General features: G+C 39.8%; 1 protein-coding gene across 5 annotated transcripts; it reads right to left on the bottom strand.

Annotated features, from left to right (window-relative positions):
- Positions 1-4,762: 4,762 nt before the first annotated feature.
- Positions 4,763-17,099, bottom strand: rnf34a (ring finger protein 34a). Of its 5 annotated transcripts, none has more exons than XM_083784637.1 (8): positions 16,967-17,099; positions 15,475-15,693; positions 12,633-13,022; positions 10,910-10,972; positions 9,665-9,866; positions 8,962-8,991; positions 8,201-8,266; positions 4,763-6,960 (listed from the first exon to the last, which is right to left on the bottom strand). In XM_083784637.1, exons 1-8 carry the CDS (start codon positions 16,970-16,972, stop codon positions 6,770-6,772), a joined length of 1,167 nt encoding a protein of 388 aa, XP_083640763.1. In that variant the 5' UTR covers positions 16,973-17,099; the 3' UTR covers positions 4,763-6,769. The 5 variants fall into 5 exon arrangements, with proteins under 5 accessions (XP_083640763.1, XP_083640764.1, XP_083640767.1 ...); XM_083784638.1 differs by having other exon boundaries at positions 4,763-6,957; XM_083784641.1 differs by having other exon boundaries at positions 12,633-12,929.
- Positions 17,100-20,405: the final 3,306 nt, after the last annotated feature.

Genomic DNA, 20,405 nt, shown 5'->3' with positions numbered 1-20,405 from the left:
GTGTGCGTGTGTGCGTGCGTGTGTGCGTGTGTGTGTGTGTGTGTGTGTGTGTGTGTGTGTGTGTGTGTGCGTGTGTGCGTGTGTGCGTGTGTGTGTGTGTGTGTGTGTGTGTGTGTGTGTGTGTGTGTGTGTGTGTGTGCGCGCGCGTGTGCGTGCGTGTGTCAAAACAAAGAAAATCTTGACTGATTGAAAAAGTTATTAACAGATTGCACTTGCAGCAAGGTAGGCCTACAGGTCAATACAAAAACTTCTAAGAGGATAAAACCAGAAAAAGCACTATAAAGACTTGTTTACTCTAGAGTCCTCTATTTTCAATTGAAAATATTTGAAGACATATAGATAAATAATAAACACATCTATGCAAAATCATCACATACACAGTAGGCTATAGAAAAATATAGGAGGGGGACTTTTACTCTTTTACAGGGGCCAGTTTAGAATTGCAAACGCCTGTAGTAGTGGGGTTCTGTCTCCATGTTAAATTTAGTTGTCATTTACAACTCATGTAAAAGTTTCACTTTCAGTACTAATTTGAAGGTGAGGGTCTATATAGAATCATTTTGGTTCGAGTGGCAATCACCAAAATAAAATAATTGGCCTCTAGGGGGCGTAGTCAGGTGCCAACCCCCATCAGCCCTACCAAAGTATGTAAACTGTTGTAACTTTTGATTAAATTATCCAATCTGAACATATGAGATATGTATGGATTCACAATCAGGAGTAGCAGTTGGTACTTAAACCTTATTACACGTATAATATTTGTTTCCACCCAGTATTGGTGTATATCCACAAAAATAGCAGGAAAAACGAGCTAAAAACTAGTAGTGGGGTCCCTAGACACACCGTCATTTACAACTCAACAAAAGTTTAACTTTCACTTCTAATTTGTAGATAATGACCTATAGAACAATTTTAGTTCGAGTGGCAAGTCTGCAAATTAAAAAAATATATATTTTTGCCAAATTTCCAAAATGGCCAAAATCGGAATTATGTTTATTTGAAAAATGTCTTAATTTTCTTATAATGCTGTTTTTTCTTTGTTTTTCTTGCTATATCAAGTCAATCTTGTGTGAGGAATCAACTGGATTTCAAATATTAATGTTTTGAATAATCTGATATAGAAACAAAATAAAGATGGCTGCCAATGTACATTGAACTACATTACGCCTAACTTCTATCCTGTTGAACCTAGAATGGTGATGTTGGTGCCTATATGTTATCATGAATGACTAATTGTATAAAAACAAAATACATATAATAGGACAATATATAATATTTCACACAAATGAGACAATGCAGTACATATGTGGGGAACTAAAGTTAGATATTGGAATATAATACACCACTCCTGTGTTATATTTGTTTATTTTATTTTATTAGTTATACTATGTACTGCCACTATAGGGGGCAGAGTAGCAGGTGTGTCTTAATTGTTCAGACTTGGTAGCTTGTTAGTTATAAGACTAAGCATACTGCAGAAGAGCATGAGCTGCACTGATTGCTCTCTTGTGGTATTGATATTTTGAAGGTAAGCAAAAAAGTTAAACATGTCATGAAGGATCCTAAAGTGTTTTTTATGAATATGGATAGTCATGTGGGATAAGTGGCCAAAGTACTACATCCCAATAGTATGAGCTAGCCTCAACCAAAGTAGCCTGTAGCTATAGCACAGGCTAAAACTATAGCTACAGTATAGCAATTATGCTGAGGAAGAAATTGTGTTTTCATTATTATTACAATGGAAAATGTGAATGTAGAGCTACATGCACTGCTGACTGTTTTCTTGTATTAATATGTTGAGGCAAACTGTTAAATACAAAAGTTATAGAATAATATAGTAATTCATGATATGACCCTAACAGAAAACTAAACCTGTATAAAGTATTTGTCTGTTATGGCTGGGACAACGAAATGGCAGATGTGCATTTTGTGCCAAAAGCAAACTGAGGAAAGACTTGTTTGCCCTCTTGCAAATCCAGTTGCCAGTCGTAGAGAGCATCATAGGCCTTGCAAGTCAGTTCAGAGCAATTGACACTTCTCCCCACCCAGATGTAGAACTTTCAGATGCAGAATCCATGAAGCTAAATCGTGCATCCTGGCATACAACTTGTCCGCATCTTTACAGGGCAACAGCACTTGACAGTGCAAAAAAAAAGGCATTCTGGAGGTGCTGTGGCATTGGCAAGAAGATCATGCCGGACTGGTGCACCTGTTAATCTTAATAAATGTCTCTTTTGTGGTGAAGAAACATATGCAGCAGACCATTCATTCCAGAAGGTAGAACTCACCCAAGAGATAAACGACAAGGCAGTTGCGCTGGGAGAAGACCGTATCGTGGCACTCCATGACTATCCATATTCATAAAAAGCACTTAAGAATCCTTCATGACATGTTTAACTTTTTTGCTTACCTTCAAAATATCAATACCACAAGAGAGCAATCAGTGCAGCACATGCTCTTCTGCAGTATGCTTAGTCTTATAACTAACAAGCTACCAAGTCTGAACAATTAAGACACACCTGCTACTCTGCCCCCTATAGTGGCAGTACATAGTATAACTAATAAAATAAAATAAACAAATATAACACAGGAGTGGTGTATTATATTCCAATATCTAACTTTAGTTCCCCACATATGTACTGCATTGTCTCATTTGTGTGAAATATTATATATTGTCCTATTATATGTATTTTGTTTTTATACAATTAGTCATTCATGATAACATAGGCATAGGCACCAACATCACCATTCTATAGATTCAACAGGATAGAAGTTAGGCGTAATGTAGTAATTCAATGTACATTGGCAGCCATCTTTATTTTGTTTCTATATCAGATTATTCAAAACATTAATATTTGAAATCCAGTTGATTCCTCACACAGGATTGACTTGATATAGCAAGAAAAACAAAGAAAAAACAGCAATATAAGAAAATTAAGACATTTTTCAAATAAACATAATTCAGATTTTGGCCATTTTGGAAATTTGGCAAAAATATATATTTTTTTAATTTGTAGACTTGCCACTCGAACTAAAATTGTTCTATAGGTCATTATCTACAAATTAGAAGTGAAAGTTAAACTTTTGTTGAGTTGTAAATGACGGTGTGTCTAGGTCCACTACTAGTTTTTAGCTCATTTTTCCTGCTATTTTTGTGGATATACACCAATACTGGGTGGAAACAAATATTATATGTGTAATAATATTTAAGTACCAACTGCTACTCCTGATTGTGAATCCATACATATCTCATATGTTCAGATTGGATAATTTAATCAAAAGTTACAACAGTTTACATACTTTGGTAGGGCTGATGGGGGTTGGCACCTGACTACGCCCCCTAGAGGCCAATTATTTTATTTTGGTGATTGCCACTCGAACCAAAATGGTTCTATAGACCCTCACCTTCAAATTAGTACTGAAAGTGAAACTTTTACATGAGTTGTAAATGACAACTAAATTTAACATGGAGACGGAACCCCACTATAGTGCACACAGCGTGTGTACAAATGTCAATTATGTGACAAAACCAATTGTAACCTCAGTCGTAGAATGCAGATGGATGATGGATACCGGTAGGCCTATATGTAATTAATGTAAACAAATATCATAATTAGAAATGAAATATCCAGAATTTTATTTCAAAAACTATAATGACATTAAATGGTAAAATATGATTTCATAATCCTCAATGACACCCTTTTTATTATTTTACACCTTTTGTTTGTGAAATGAGTGTGTTTGAGAACTTTTTCTAAGAACTCCGACATTAACTTATAGATGATTTATTTTGCATTTATTCAATTAAGCTATTTAGTAATGAATATTTGACACAGGTATCGTATCAAACAAACCTGGGTCAAATATTTGCTAATACTTAACGTTGGTGGTTTGCTTTAGCTCACTGCAGTGCCAAATGGTTGGGTTTTGCCACATAGGGCAAAAAATATGAACAATAGGAACAATTACAGGAAAACATTTGAAGTTAATTTACTATATGACTGACAGCCTACACTACCTGACTTGTTATCCTGATGTGGTAAACCCACCCCATCTGGCTATCTGTATATTTAAACAAACACCAAGAACCTAATGCAAATAAGTTTGCTTCTGTTTAAATAATACCACAATAGATGTTATTTGTGTATATTTTGGCCCCTTGGGGGCAGGTGTTGTAAATGGTAAATGGTACATTTATATAGCGCCTTTATCCAAGGCGCTTTACAGAGATTATGCATTACATTCACCCATTCATACACCAATGGCAGCTGAAACCATGCAAGGCACCAACTAGCACATCGGGAGCAATTAGGGGTTCAGTGTCTTGCTCAAGGACACTTCGACAGTAACTCTGGGGGAGCCCGGGTTCGAACTGGCAACCTCTTAAGGTTACCATCCAGACACTCCACCCCTGAGCCACCACCGCCGCTGTAATAGCCCTGATATCACCTCAGTGAATGTGGTAACATTGTTTATATTTGTAAATCTAAAACCAAGTGCTGGTATTATGTCATTAAAAAAAATCCTTTGTACCACAATATATTACTATAAATAGTATTATATGAGAAATGGTTCCCTTTCTGAATGTAATTAGTGAAGAAACTTATACTGTAGGTCTAGGTGTTTGCCAGCATACATGCTATACACTATACAGCTCAAACACAATCTGTACAGAATGTTATGTTGTAGCCTAACACATGACTCCAGCCTTCTTTGACCCAAATGTAAAAGGTTTAACTGAAACCAAAAATAAGGGTGCAACTTTGAATAAAATCTCTTTAATTACCAAAATAAAAAGTTCAACATTCCCAAATACAAAGAACAGACCTTGCACACAACTACACCCTTTCCCAGGGAAAGTGCAACCTGCTGATCTACTGTATTTGTTTATGGGACATCCTTTTCTGAGATAGCAGCAATGTTGACTTTGTGTCGAGTACAGTACAGACTTTGATGTTATGCAATGAGCAGGACAGGAGATCAGATCATGTACAGTAGGTGTAGGGAGCATGTCTCAAACCCATCACTACACAGGCAAACATCGTCATGCTCTGGTTCTCCAATAGACACTTCAAGCAAACCTATGCAGTTATAACACAGTTCAAATCACTTGACAGTAAAACATAATTCTTTAGTAATAAACTAACCCAATCTGAGGGGCCATTTCAATCTGATATTACACATTTTAAATCAAATGGAAAAAATAGATATATACACATCTCAGTGATAATATATGCAACTGTACAGCAAGTCATTTTTTGATATACTATCTATACCACAGGTGTCAGTAAACTTGTTACTATATCTTTGAATATTTAGTTCAATATTTTACAACTACATGAAATAAAAGTCTAAAAGCATTAAGACACTTCAATCCACTCCCAATGATATACCACACAAAAAAGCGGGAAAAAAGTAGACAAACCGCATCCACAACTCAAACAGAAAACACAGAAGATGATTTAATGAAATAGCACCGTTTTCCTTGTCGTCTCAACACTCACATGCTGAAAAAGGGTGTGGCAGGAGAGGTCATATATTGCCGTTAGTGAAATCTTAAGTGTTTTAACTAGTGTACAAATCGAACCAAATAGACCCTTAGAGGTACATTAACACCAAGGATGTTTTTTACGGTGTATGTTGGATTTCAATATCTCATCTCTGTGATACTGACCAGAGGTAGACTTGATTCATAGGGGTAGATTTGACATCATGGACCATTTCTATTAAGTGGATATGAGTGAAAATTATTTGCTGAAGTGGCTTTGTCAAATATCTAGTCTAGCATGTGAATGATGATGCATCTTCATATTTGGATTAATACATTTAGGGAGCAGTGAGCTCACTTTGCTTTTCCTCCTTTGCATAATATTGACATTAACCTTCAAAAAATAAAGCAGTTCAATGTCTAGCAGGTACTCAGGAATAAGATGCCATCATGAAAGACATGCCATCTCAAACACGATGATCACAGGTTATTATACTTCACAGTTGCATGTGAGCGGTGGTGCATTAAATACAGTGTGTGATACTACAAAAGTGCTTTCTGGTAGAACATGCTAAATTGGCGATCAACAGCCACACACACTGGCAACCACAGGCAGATCAGAGAAAGAGAGTGAGAATCATGAAGGGATTTCCCATTATTTGGCACCTAGTTGACGCACCCTTACTCTATTATCCAGTGAAGTTCCATGTGTTTGTCCTCGGCCCTTACTAAGATATGTAAGTCAATTGCAGCAATTGTAAAGAGAAGTGCCCTGCTGGAGATTCTCAGACAATAGAGTAGTGCTAGCTACAGTTCATAGGCAGATCCGAGGGTGAGAAATTGCATTAGACGAGATCGCACATGGACACGTGCAACACATTCCTCTTCAGGTTAGAACACACAGCATCACAGGAATGAACATACAGATATGTTTAGTAATGGAATGAATAATTACGGATAAAGTCCTGGGTTCATTTCTTTTTCCTTGGGTCATACTAGAAAGTCAAAATTCAATGTCAAAATTAAGTTTAATTTTCTCATATTATTTATTATTCAATGTGCAAATAATGTGAGTTATTTTTCAGAGGGTGAAGTGGGTATATAAACATTAAACATCTACAAATTAAATATTTTGGGCCATTCAGGTAAGACGTTCTTGAGCTGCATGGGTGTGTGTGTGGATTAAGGTACAGTCTGAGTCTCCTAGTGACAAGCCCACAGATGCATTTCTTCTGTGAAGAAGTATGACAGGTGAGGGGGTTGGAGCAGTGTTGCAGTGCATTAGGACTTGAAGACATGCACAGCCCTCACCACGTACTGCCTGCATATCGGGCACTCGCTCATCCTCTTGCCACACTTGGTGCATGTGACCATGTGACCACACTCCAGGAGGACGCAGTCTATCACGGCGTCCATGCAGATCCTGCAGAGGTTGTCGTCAAGACTCGTCAGCTGACCCCTGTCACCGTCTGCTATGGAAAACAAAGACACAGAGAGGAATGTCACTATAGTGTCATATACACTATAGTGTCATATACTTATACAGTACTAGTGGTCATCCATTGCGTGTCGAGTTTGAACCTGTCACTTTAGCCTGTGGGTTAAAACACTAGAAGGTCTGAGAGGTCATTTTGACCGTTTTTTAAATATTTTAAAGTTAATTATCTTTGCCCAGGAAGGTTTCAGAAGGTTCCCCTTCCATGACCATCATCAACCATCACCATTCTATCATCTCAGAAATGTTTGACATCTGAAACATTTTCTAAATATGAATTTAAGCACATGCTAGTTTTGCCCTTTTTTCTTCAGACCTTCTAGTGTTAAAGCAACCACAGTTTAATGCTTAATTTATGCTCTGTCATATGATGGAGATTAGGCGATCTGCAAGCACAGAATGCGTCGAATCCGCCAAAGCATTGAGGGCTTGTAAATCGGGTAATTTCATCACATGACATAAGATGAATTATGAATCGGGCTTAAATCTAACAGATTGAATTTCTCATTCAGTTGAGGTGCCATACCCCCACAGGGTATGTGTTTTCTTTATATTTGGTCTTTTAGGAAAATGTACTGTTTCATGCTTTGCTGCAAACCAGATGTACCATTTGGGATAGTAATGTCATGAACTGAAGTAGAAAGCTTGGAACACTGAATGAGGCACAGTGTGAAGTGGAACGAGGTTGTTTTTTTGTTTTGTTTTTTACAACTAAAATAACTTGCCTTAGACAGAATGGCTTATCTTGGCATGGGTGTGCTCGGTAAGCCACAGGGGAAAAACCAATTCCAGGAAAATGTCATCTCATTACAGCTTCATGACAAGGCGTTTCCATGACAACTAGCCAATCTTTATCACAGGTGTGTTAAGGGAGTGAATGGCCCAAAATATATCGCAATTCTGAGCACATTTAACATTACAAACCTAACAGGCAATACACTTATTTTATTATCTCTGAGCCGTCAGATTAAACAAAGGATGGTTCACACAGGACATAAAGGGCCTCTTAAGTAGAATAGGATAATGGACAGTCTATTTCATGGTCTTTTTGATAAGCAATCCAGGATGGCATCACACATGACAACAATGAGCAATGGATCATGGCGAGTACAATGACTGTGGCAGGCAAAGATGGGAAGGTGACACTCGGTGGACAATGGAGTGGGCAAGTCAGATGGCTTAAGCGACGACCACATTCAAGTATTAATAAACCTTACCTCCCATGGCACCTCCATTGCAGATAGGAGGTGGATAGGCAACCACTTGTGTGGTCAACTCGAGTCCTATTTACAAAAATATATATAATTAAAATGTAGCGATCTACAAGCTCACAAAACGTCGCTTTTTGAAGAATTTCCCACATTTTTCTAAATGTTTAGTCTATAATGACATGCCCAATATAAGTATGCCAGGGTGAAAGTGAAAAAGAACAAAAAACAGTCAGTCGGGTGGTCAAAAGTGTATACCATATCCAGTAAATAGTACATGTCATACATATTCCAATGTGAGCTTGAACATCTGCTTCAGTTTAAGGTATAAAGGGAGTGGACTGCCTACTCTCCTACACAAAAAACACCTGATCTATCATGCTTTATAGACATGAGATTTCCTCTCCCTCGCACCAAGGTAATTTTTGTATTTTGTCCTTTTGTAATTAGTTTAGATTTTTATTTCATTTTGTTAGTTTCGTTTTTGTTGTTTAATATATTACATTTTGTATCAGTATTATTTTTATTTGTTTCATTATAATATCGGGGGGATTCGTCACAGCAAGAAAGGACTAGTTCAGAATAGGTATTACCAATACCAACACAGAACTTCTCAAGAAACCTTTCCACCAATGAGCCCTCATGCTCGATATGTTGACAAATTGACCAAAAAAATAAAAGATATAGAAAATAATTGTCTGTTCAGTTACATAGCCCTTCACACCTAGGTTTTAGTTAACTGTCACACACCCAGGCGATCAATCGCTTACCTGCAGTTATAGCACCGCTCACATTTTCCACTGAAGAAAATAAAGAAAAGACAAATCAGATTCTTTGAACGAGTAAACATTAGCTTTCATGCCATACTCAATTATTGTATTAATATTATATTATAAGTATTATTAAAAGTGCTGTAAGTGATATTTTTTGGTTAAGACAAAATGTTTTGTTAAAGCTCTACATTCCAATAGTAATCATTGTTATAGCATGTTTACTTTGTTCAGTAACAGGGGTCTCCCCATCTCTCTATCATGTAACGGTGGGGTTTTCGTGTGTCATTGTTGATACCTTTCTTTTTTTTGTATTGCATTTTGTATAATGTGTTTATTGTTTATCGAGTTATGGTTATTGACACTAAGATGCATGTTTGTCCCCCCATTTTGTAGTTTTCACATTGATTTAATAAAGAGCCTTAAAATCATCAGTTAGAATTCACCATTATTAAAGCCAGGGTCTGCTACACTCCAGATCTATAATAAACATAAAATATATTCACCAATTTCCTCCAATCATGTTGTAGAGAATTTAGCAGCTTCAATTCCAATTGTGTATGCTGTTTGTTTTGTTTAATCAGTTCCTTTCATTTCTTTATCCTGTTCTCTCACTTTAAAACAGTGATTGCTATGATAATATAGAGCTATTCAACACTTTTAGAAAATAGGTAAATGTTACAGGACAATAAGTAGTACCCACTTGATTTCCTGTTCTGTTCTGTCTCTCTGTACAGCCTGCTGACGCGCTCCACCAGCTCCCATTTCTCACAGCAGCCTGAATAGTTGACAAAGTTCCTGGCCAGGATCTCTTTCAGCTGCCGGACCGTCAGGCCCTCGATGTCCCTCAGACTGGAGATGTCCGAAAGGGATGCCCTGGCCCGTCGCCGTGTCTGAGGGCTCACCTGAATAGACGGCACGAGAGCTGGATGAAACGGTATGAAACCTGACTGATATTTTGTTGTACAATGGAGTATACAGTACATACAGTACAGTACATTATGCATTAGGCAACATTGCGAGAAGAGACCCATCATGCACTCACTCATGCATGGACACAGGGTTCCTTAATAAACCCTGAAACAAAACTATATCATTAGTTTTATTGGTCCGTTTAGAGTTTCATGAATCCTGGATTTTGTTATTGCTTTTATTTATTGGGGGGTTTTGCACATTACGGACTTTGTGTAATTTTCTTATTGGGAAGAGGCTGCACTTATTTTGTCAGAGACAAAAGTGTTTCACATGGTCTTTTAACAACATTTTATGGTGATGTGCAATGCAAATCATGTTAGAGGAAGTGACTTTGGGTCTATTATTACTTTCAAACAGAACAAACCAAAGCATTACCATTTAACGAATAATCTTTCTTCCATGTGGCGAAATACAAATTTGCACAAATACAGGTGTCACGAGGACTGTGATTCAATGGCAATCACATTCAATGGCAATTATTCATACACAAAAATACCCATGCATTGTCAATATTGTGCAGAGCATTACTTCTGAGTTCTGACATTAATTTGACAGGGATTAAAGAAGCAGCACTAGTGATCTCTGATCAAGAAACATGAGTATGTAAATTCTGTTGCCTTCAGAGAGGGAAATCGTTGCTGCAGACTACAGTTGTGACTAAGACAGAATACTGAAATTGTTATTATATAGCAGGTAACCTGTGAGCACAACACGAATGCATACAGTATTGCCAGGGATGCCTCTACAAATTATTCTGTGTCTGCATCCATACAGGCCGTTTAGGTGGCTGATTTTAAAATATTACTCTCTGAACAGAATAATTGCATCAGAATGCAGCCTGTAAATTCAAACAATAGATATTGTACGGCAACAATTTTTTTCTAATGTCATACACCCCGCTGTAAGATCAAAGCGGGAACTGTAATACATAGCACAAGTTATTTATTGTGCAGCCTAGTAAGAAACGGATCACCTCAGGAGTATGTTCACTGTGGTCCAAGTTGAGGAGGGATACTGATGTGGCATCACCTATATCCTGCAACAACAACAACAAACACAGATGTTATTGTGCGCTACAAGGATAGCACACCATTTCCTTGGCCAAGACAAGCCAATAAAAGGATTAGGACTAGTCACACCTTGGCTGAGACCATTGGTAGTTGGTACAAGTATTTATAGAGCACTGAAGTCTGACGTGATTTACACATACTACCTGGGTCGCACTTTTTGTCCGCGTCAAATATGATCCCGGGGGTTTTACTCATATAGATATGAAGAATCAACAGACTTTGACTAATTGCTAATGTTACTGCCGCCAATTTAGTTACATTTTCGCTAGAAACCGACTGTATCAAATATGACTGACTATCATAAACGATGCAGAGCCACTCAACCCATCAATATCGCAGAGACAGTTTGTTTGTTTTTGGACCACAATGTATATGAGATGATTTTAAGAAACCCAATGTTATTCTCCATGGAGAAAATACTTCCGGTAACCGGGGGATGAGTCACGCCAGGACTTCAAACCTCTCTCATTCCTTCTCTCTCCGAGTTTCCTACATAGCCTATGTAGCCCTGGCCAGCATTTTTGAGCGTTTATGACTTTCAAGACCCACAGAATAATTTGTTCTATGACAATGTAAACACCAAATATCACAAAAGAAAGAAGAGTGTTTCTACTTTCATCTGGGAAAACATTGTGTAACCGCGATGTTCCGTTCCTTAGTTATTGTCTCTACCAGGCCGAAGGCATGGGGGAGAGAGCATGTTTTGCACTCCATCCGTCCGTGTGTGTGTACGTCCATTACCAGCTAATCTCCGGCACCGTTAACCGGGTCGATGCCAAACTTTGCACACACACTCCCTGGATGCCAACGATGAACCTCTGCCCATTTTCCAGAATGGCCTGTTATAGCGCCACCAGGGCGACTTTTGTAAAACACATTATTTGATATTACTCCTCCAGATTATGTCAGAAAATCCTGCAAATTGTTACACAGCATCTCTATAGTCATGTGCTCACGACCAATATTTCTTATTCCATCCTAATTGGCTAACATTGGTTTTCAAAGTTTGCAGGATTGGCCCGTTTTTAACAAAAGGCCTCAAATCATGAACGCAGCGTGCAATTTACGTGAAATCTTTCACACACTTTCCTACTAGGCTTTGGAATATATCCCACCCTTTTCACATTGGCCTGTTATAGCACCACCAACAGGTGGATTTTTGCAAAACACATTTTTGGAGAAAAATGCCTCAAATCATCCAATTGGTGTAAGAACAAATGGCACCCTTTTCACATTGGCCTATTATAGCACCACCAGGAGGCCACAACCTGACCTGGCCTGGTGGAGACCTGTGCCCCGAGGGGCACTTTTTCTAGTTGATATTTGAATTTAGCTTGTTTTCACCAAAGACGCTGTCTCACCTAAAAACTACAGTGAAAACATTTAGCATCATCTTGCTATTGTGAGATGAAAATTGTAAAAAAGGGAGAAAAAAATCATTCCAAAAACAGATCTACAAGCTCACAACATACCACATCGGGACATCTGCCATCTTTGAAATTATTTAGAGAATGATTTAAGTAGGTCGGGAGGCATGCTTATGCACAAGAAGCCAAAACAGATCGGTCAAAATGACTACAGTGAAAGTAGTTAAAGCTTGTCTTATCCACCCATGGTTCACTCTACCTGGTTGTTATCAGAGCTGTCACTTCTGCTGAGTGGTTCCTCCTGAGGGGTAGCGAGGGCAGACAACTCTGTGGCAGACTGGGCTGCTGATGGAGGCGGGGTGTAGAGGGGGCGGGAAGCGAGGCTGGCCGTGTCGGGGTCCTCGTCTTCCTCCTCAGGACCCTGGTGGCACAGCACCAGGTCCACCAGGTCCTCCTTCTCCCTGCAGGTGTCTGTGGGGATGTTACGCAGCAGCAAGTACTGGCGAAGGTCTTTGACGCGTAGGCGCATGAGCTGCGGCCTCTGGAAGGCTGTGGCCTTCAGCAGGTGACAGGTGGTACAAATGCGCAGATTATCTTGCAGCACGGAGCAGATCGAACAGAAGCTCTTCTTACAGTCACAGCAGATATGCTGTGTAAAACAAAGCAAAAACAATTGACTGATGCTTGTCATGGACGTGTATTATATAACAATAAGTAATTGTCTGCACTCTTTTGCGGTATTTGTCACTGTATATTTGCATATACAGTATATATATAGTTCAGTATAGAAGGCAAGACCTCTGCACACTCGACTCACTAATAACAGGTGCGTCTGCGACAAAGCAGCAGACTGCAGATGCCTGAGGAAGGTCGAAGGACCGAAACGTTGCATTTTGGACAATAAATAAAAAAGCTATTGAAGCAGCAAGTGACAGTGTGCAGGTCTCCCTCCTTCTCTACATATATACAGTATAGTGAAATTAGGTATACCGGTATGCATTTAACCAAGGGACACTTCGACACGTAGACCAGGGCCCGAACCAGGGACCTTCCGTTTCCTTGGCGGCCTCTCTACACTGTACTCAGCTACAGCCGCCCAATTGGCAAGCATACACTTTCTTTTGCTGTGGAATTGCTATGTTTGGTATCTCCATAAATCATTCATGGGAGAAGCTAAGAAGATCACGATTCATTTAACACCCAAAATTAGAACATTTTCTCCTATGAACTCTTCATACTGCTTTGCAGTATACGGTGTACATGACACTGCCTGAGGTATAGAAAACGGGCACAAACAAACCAAGTCCTGTGGAAACATATCGGATGTCAGTACCGATGCCGCAAGCATGTTTTAACCATCCACATCTGCTCTGCTACCCCAAGCGCAGCCCATTTCTTTTAAGTGACAAACATCAAACAGTAATGAATGCATGCTAAGGGATTAGATTCTCAGCTGGCACGAGAAAGTGCAGCACAAGGTTCAGAGTGACAGCAGCCTGGTGCCATATGAACATAATACTGCCCTCCAAAAAGATATTACAGAAATCTGCATGCAATTCTTCTGCCACTGCAATCATCCAGTGGAGCATTCTCACAAAAAATCAGTACACTCAGTCAGGACGTTTGTTAAAGTTACAATCCCTAAGATTTATGTTTGTTGTCTAGTTAGTAGTCGTAGAGATGAACAATATTGAATTTATGCCCAATATCCGATCTCTGATTATTTGCAGGATCATATCGGCCGATACCAATACCGATATATATTATATTGTATTTATATTGAACTCATTGCAGAATTATTTTTATTTAAATTTTTGTTTTGCTGGTGAAAGTTGATGATAAGCACCCCTCCCCACTAACAGCTGACGCTCTTAAAGAGACAGCGACAGGGGACTGGCTGCTGTGCGAGTACTTTATTGCGGCATCAATATCTGTGAAAATAATCAGGATTATTTTTAGATCGGTTCGACACTGACATGGCATTTTTATGGCCGATTTCGATTATATTGTGCATCTCTATTGTCTAGTAGAATCCTAAAACACGGGACGTGATGTTAAGACTGTCCATTGTGCCAATAGACAAAATAAATAAATAACCATTAATACTATCAGTTAAACAGTACATTTCATTTTGTGTGTTTTTTGTTGGCCATAGTATTTCCCACCATTTCGTTATGAATACGTGGAGGCAGCTGTCATGTAATGAAGCTGCAAACTGATTTATGATTGCTGCCTTATACACGTAGCACAGAGAAACAAGGCACATTGTGCACTTCAGGAAGTTGCTGTGGGATTTGTCAAAAAGAGGTCTTCTTGCTGAATAAATAGATTATGAATTGAATAAATATCTGAGCTTTACATCAATACAAATTTGCATTTGATGATGCAATTACGTACTATGCACAGCGTCACATGCAGCAAGGCAGATCTAATGGTATGTGACAGCAAACCTTTCCAACGCATGTATTAAATTCATTCATTCAATACAATACATATTGGTTAAAAATGTTTTATTAAAATAAGCCTCAGATTGTAGCTTTAAATTAGGTTACTTCCTATACTCTTACGAGGTACATTTCTTATCATATGGTTCAACTATATGGAATTAATTCATATGCAGTGGTCAGTGTAGAGCCATGGCCAGACTGTAGTAGCTGAAAGATTATGCATCTCTCCTTGAGTGACTCAGACAGAGGACAAATCATATTACATATAAATTTGTACCATAACCAATTCAATAGAGCTTTATTGGCAGTGTCAAAGTATAATACAAACTGTTGAAAATAGGGCATGTATTTACAGTTGGAGGGGGTACAGCATTGTGTACTGTAAACAGAGCTATGTGACATTGCATCGTTATATACATGTACAGGGTATAACAGGGTAAAACAGTTTTGAAACAAATAGCAGCAGGCCTGGGCCATGGCTCAGAGATCCAGGCACCTTGGCTGCCAACACAGTCTGGCAGTGTGCCGCGGGTTCGACTCCCAATCCCGACGGCCTTTACTGCATGTCTTCCCCCCCCCCCCATCTCTCTCCCCATTTCCTGTCAGCCTACTGTCTGTCCCTCCATAAAAAAAATATAAAATAAAGGAACGTACCTTCCTTCTGAAGACGGAGAAGGCCTGACCACAGGCCTTGCATACAACACTGGGGCTCCCTGAGGTTGTGGGCGGGTATGTGGAATATCCCGCACTGGGGGCAAACCGGAAGGGTCCAGCCCCAGCACCAAACCCTGGCTGCTGGCCTCTAACTGCCCCTGTGCCCATGACTTCGTTCAGCAAACCACAGCATGAAGCCCACATGGACGTGGCCCCTGCCTGTCATTCCCAAAAGACATACCTGATTAATGCATTTAGTACTACTAGTTAGTAGTTACACAACATATTTTTCTTCAATGGGTTCTCGGGTCTCTAGTGAGTTAGATCCAGACTTGAAGATATATGACCGTCACTGGCGTCCTTCAAAGCAGGCCAAAGGGGAGGTAAACTCACCTCTAGTCTGTAGGCCTGGCCTACACTAATATCGTTTTATATATAACCATATTATAACCAATGCCATATAAGATGAAATGGGAGTTCAATGCTGCAATTTGTAAAAATGACAAAATATGACTAACGTCATTGAAGTGGGTCTCATAAAATGTCCCATCTAAAAGACCACCCCTGGGTCCCATTACATTGAGAACTTATTTACATCACCGTTTGTTGATGATATTATAGTATTTGTGTTGTTTTTTTATGCCATGTTTGTTGATTTGAATACAGGATTGCATTATCTTTTTAGACAAATATGTGACTGTACCTTGTGCTGTTTACATTTCTGTCTAATAAAGTATTCAATCAATCAAAACAGTTGGTGAATTGAATATAACAATATATTCATTTCAAGTCTGCATGTCTGCCTTCAGGGGAGTCAAATCTGTGCATATCAAAATCAACTTGAAATGAATGTGTCATACACAGGTTTATATGAGTTTTTGATTGATTGAATACTTTTATTTAAAAAAGCACAGGAAAGTACAGTTCAATACAAGGTCTGCTAAGAGGATTTAAACCCCAAGAAAGCCTATGGCGTGTTTCCATTGGGGTCCTTCATATTCAATTCATAGGAGGAGTGACGACACATATGACCTCATATAAAAGGCAAAGCTGATTGTCAATATTTTGCCAAGTGGTGGAAGAGCGTAATAAACAAAGTAATGACACCCCGGCCCACATTATCGTTAAACACTAACAAAACACATGCGTTTTTGTGTGGTTCTTGAGATGTATTTAACTATACGATCTTACAGGTATAGAAAAATACACTGAACCCTAAACCATCCGGGGATTAGTAAAGTACATAATTCAGAGTTCGAGGCATTATACACACTGACTGATCGGCCACATTTTGTAGACCTTTCAAATGCTTTTACTGTATAATTACTCTATAATTACGTTTACACACCAAGCTATAGCTATAGCTTAATGCCAGCTGGCAGATACAACAAAATGAAGCTTGGTTTGCTATGTTAGCTAACGTTAGCCAACAGTCGAACTCGAAACCATTTAAAGGTGTGCTAAATGTCATATAAATAGAATGGAATCGTACCTTCATTGCACCAACGTGTGTAATGTGTGAGAACAGATTGATAGTCGAATCATTGCAACAAGGAGCTTCACTTCTTTAGATGAACTGTATGTCTTCTTCATTCCCAGCGAGCGAGGAATCGAGGAAAGATGAGTGCGAGAGTGACTTGATGCAAGGAGTGCACCAATCATAACACTGAAAGAGTGACGTCTAGATCCCATCTGGATCCCATAGCCCGGGCTGGTCGTATCGCTGTGATTGGCTATACTTTGTTGACACAACTTACAAACCTCATTATTATAACCATTATATAATTTAATAGTTTCCCCTTTCGTTAAAACAAGGAAGAGAAAGGGTGGTGGGAAGGCACGGGACTATGGGGGCATTAACAGATCTTTATATGACATTCTTGGTAATTGACTACGTGTGCACGCTTGATTGATTGATTGAAATATTTATTAACAGTTTGCAGTACATTACTACAGTACATTTCAATCATAAACTCAATACAATTAAGCATTACACTTGTTTACAAGAGGGTCCACCATGTTCAATTCATCAAAACATTTAGAGACGTAATAGACACTTCTATATAGTCAAAGAACAGAACAGGAATTCATCATAAAGGACGTAAAAAGGGAAAAGAAACATATACAGAGAGGGGGAAAAAAGGGGGGGGAGGGCGGTTGGGGGGATTCAGATTTTACGGGGGCCAGTTTCGAATTGCAGCCGTCCGTAGGTGCCCTTTGAGAGCGGTTTTGAAGGAGTCAAGGGATTTGCATGTAGGCGTTCCACATTTTGGTGGCATAGGAGCGAAAATTATTTCGTCCCTTGTTTGTGCCGAATCTGGGTTGTACATGGTTCGTTGCACTCCCTCTGGTGTTGTGGGTGTGGACTTCGTTAACATTAAGGAAGTATCTAGACAGGTACATGGGTATCTTGGTGGTGTATGATACACCACCAAGATACCCATGTACCCATGTACCCATGTCATCTTGCAATGGGTCTGGTCCACAAGATTCGATACACCGTGTATCGAATCTTGTGGACCAGACCCATTGCAAGATGCTGTACTCTGTCGTCGACCCTAAGCCATTCCAGCCTGTCAAAGTGGGCAAGAGTGAGGTGGGTTCGGGGGGTGAGGCCAAGTAGGAGCCTGACCAGTTTGTTTTGGGAAGTCTGGAGCCTAGTTTTAAGGGCCTTTGAGGTGCTGTGGTACCAGGAGGTGCATGCATAGTCAAAGAAACCTTGTACGAGGGCTCCTGTTAAGGTCTTCAAGGTGTTTTTGTTGACCAGTGAGGAGATCCTGTAAAGGAATCTTGTTGATTTTTTTGATTACATTGGTGGCCATTTTATCACCGGAAAGATTAGCCTCCAGGATGAAACCTAGGTAGGTAATTTCATCTTTATGTGTGATAACATTGTCACCCACTCTAACCAAGAAGCCATTTGCCTTGCTGAGATTACTATTAGAACCAAAGAGAATGGATTAAGTTTTTCCCAGGTGTAAAGATAGTTTGTTATCAGCGAGCCAGGTGCAGATTCTACCGAGTTCAGAACTGAGGGCCTTTTCAACCTGCAGTTTGTTCCTGTCCGAGACAGCAGTGCCGAGTCATCTGCGAACAGGAACAAGTTGCAGTCACAAGCTGATGTCATGTCGTTTACATATACTGTATTAGGAACAGTAAAGGTCCTAGTTGCTTCCTTGTGGAACGCCACAGCTCACTGTTCTCGACGCAGTGTCGCACAAGCACATGCACACGCAGTCTCACACGCACACGCACACGCACACGCACACACACACACACACACACACACACACACACACACACACACACACACACACACACACACACACACTCACACACAGAAAGGTTAGCTTGGGGTAAGCTTTTGCAAGGTTGTGTACAAGTGTTTAAAGGTAATTGCTCTATACAATTCTTTAATTAAGTGTCTACTCTGTAATACTAAAATAGTAGCCTAATCTAGGATCATAGGCGTATTGTCACCTTTCATGAACAGGATCTCAAGGCGAAGTCGTGGCAGATAGGGTATACGGCTCGGTGAGTTAATAAGGGTTGCATCACTGCTTTTTGCAGATGATGTGGTCCTGATGGCACCATCGGTCCAAGACCTTCAGCTCTCACTGGACCGGTTCGCAGTCGAGTGTACGGCGGCTGGGATGAGGATCAGCATCTCCAAATCTGAGGCCATGCATGGTTCTCAGCAGGAAACCAATGGATCATTGTGCAGTCCAAATAGGGAATGAGACATTACCCCAGGTGAAGGAGTTCAAGTATCTCGGACTCGGGGTCTTGGTCACAAGTGAGGGAGGACGGAGAAGGAGAATCGGAGCGGCAGGGGCGGTATTGCTGTCACTGTACCGCACTGTTGTGACGAAAAGAGAGCTGAGCCATAAAGCAAAGCGCTCTACGGAGCAATCTTCGTTCTTACTCTCACCATATGGTCATGAAGTGTGGGTCATGACCGAAAGAATAAGGTCGCGAATACAAGCGTCTGAAATGAGTTCTCTCCGACGGGTGGCTGGCATCTCACTTATATGGTGAGAAGTGCATACGTCCCATTGGGAGGAGACCCCGGAGCAGACCAAGGCACAGTTGGAGGGATTACATCGAACGCCTTTGGTTCCCCCAGGAGGAAGTTACTAATGTTGCTCTGGAGCGGGAAGTCTGGAGCTCTCTGGTGGAGCTGTTGCCCCGCGACCCAACTACGGATAAGCGGTTGAAGATGAATGGATGGATAGGATCATAGGTAAACTATGAACCTATATCAACAGTCTACTCTAGATAGTAGATTAGAATACCCGATAAATCTATTGCTATGTACCGAGGTCACTTAAGTGCAGGAATACACACAATGATTAGGTTGTGTTGCATTTATATCCTTCTCGCTCCTATCACAGCTCCTATCACAAATCTTGCTACTGTGTTTGCACATTCTTGTACTTCGCCCAGCACATATGGGAGTTTTTGTGTCTCTGATATCTTGGTACAGTGGACAGGCGGTTACGAAGTGTAAGTTTCCACTTTATTTTGTGCACAGTGGGTGGTGGTGCATAGTCTGTCTTCTCTAGGGAGGTAGCTATAGGTCTGCCTATATCTCAATCTGAATCTTAAGACTGTGCTCACTGAGTCTGAAAAGGCCCTCAGCTCTGAACTCGGTAGAATTGCACCTGGCTCGCTGATAACAAACTATTCTTTTGTCTTTGTTGTTTTCTTTCTTTTTTATTTGATGTAATCATGGTGATATAAAATGTATGGTTGGTAGCAGCATCAATTAGATGTTTTTTTAATGATAGGGGCAGGTATAAATAAGATTTATCTTCTTCCTGCTCCTTTTCTTTTACAAAGTAAAATTAATATAATCATGTAACACCATAACTGAAATGAAATAAATAAATATGAAATTAAATGAAATCATTACACCTGGGAAAAACGGA

Source organism: Protomyctophum parallelum, assembly GCF_964188405.1.
Source record: "Protomyctophum parallelum genome assembly, chromosome: 15".
NCBI classification, from domain to species: Eukaryota; Metazoa; Chordata; class Actinopteri; order Myctophiformes; family Myctophidae; genus Protomyctophum; species Protomyctophum parallelum.
The sequence above is the reverse complement of the archived record's forward strand: the minus strand, read 5'-3'. Positions and strand labels throughout refer to the sequence as shown.

What these genes read in the sequence shown, in the direction of transcription:
- rnf34a (XM_083784637.1), bottom strand. An exon ending in ACAGCTCTGATAACAACCAG is followed by an intron (nt 10,973 to 12,632) that starts GTAGAGTGAACC and finishes TTGTTGTTGCAG; the next exon opens with GATATAGGTGATGCCACATC. An exon ending in ACAGTGAACATACTCCTGAG is followed by an intron (nt 9,867 to 10,909) that starts GTGATCCGTTTC and finishes CCGTCTATTCAG; the next exon opens with GTGAGCCCTCAGACACGGCG.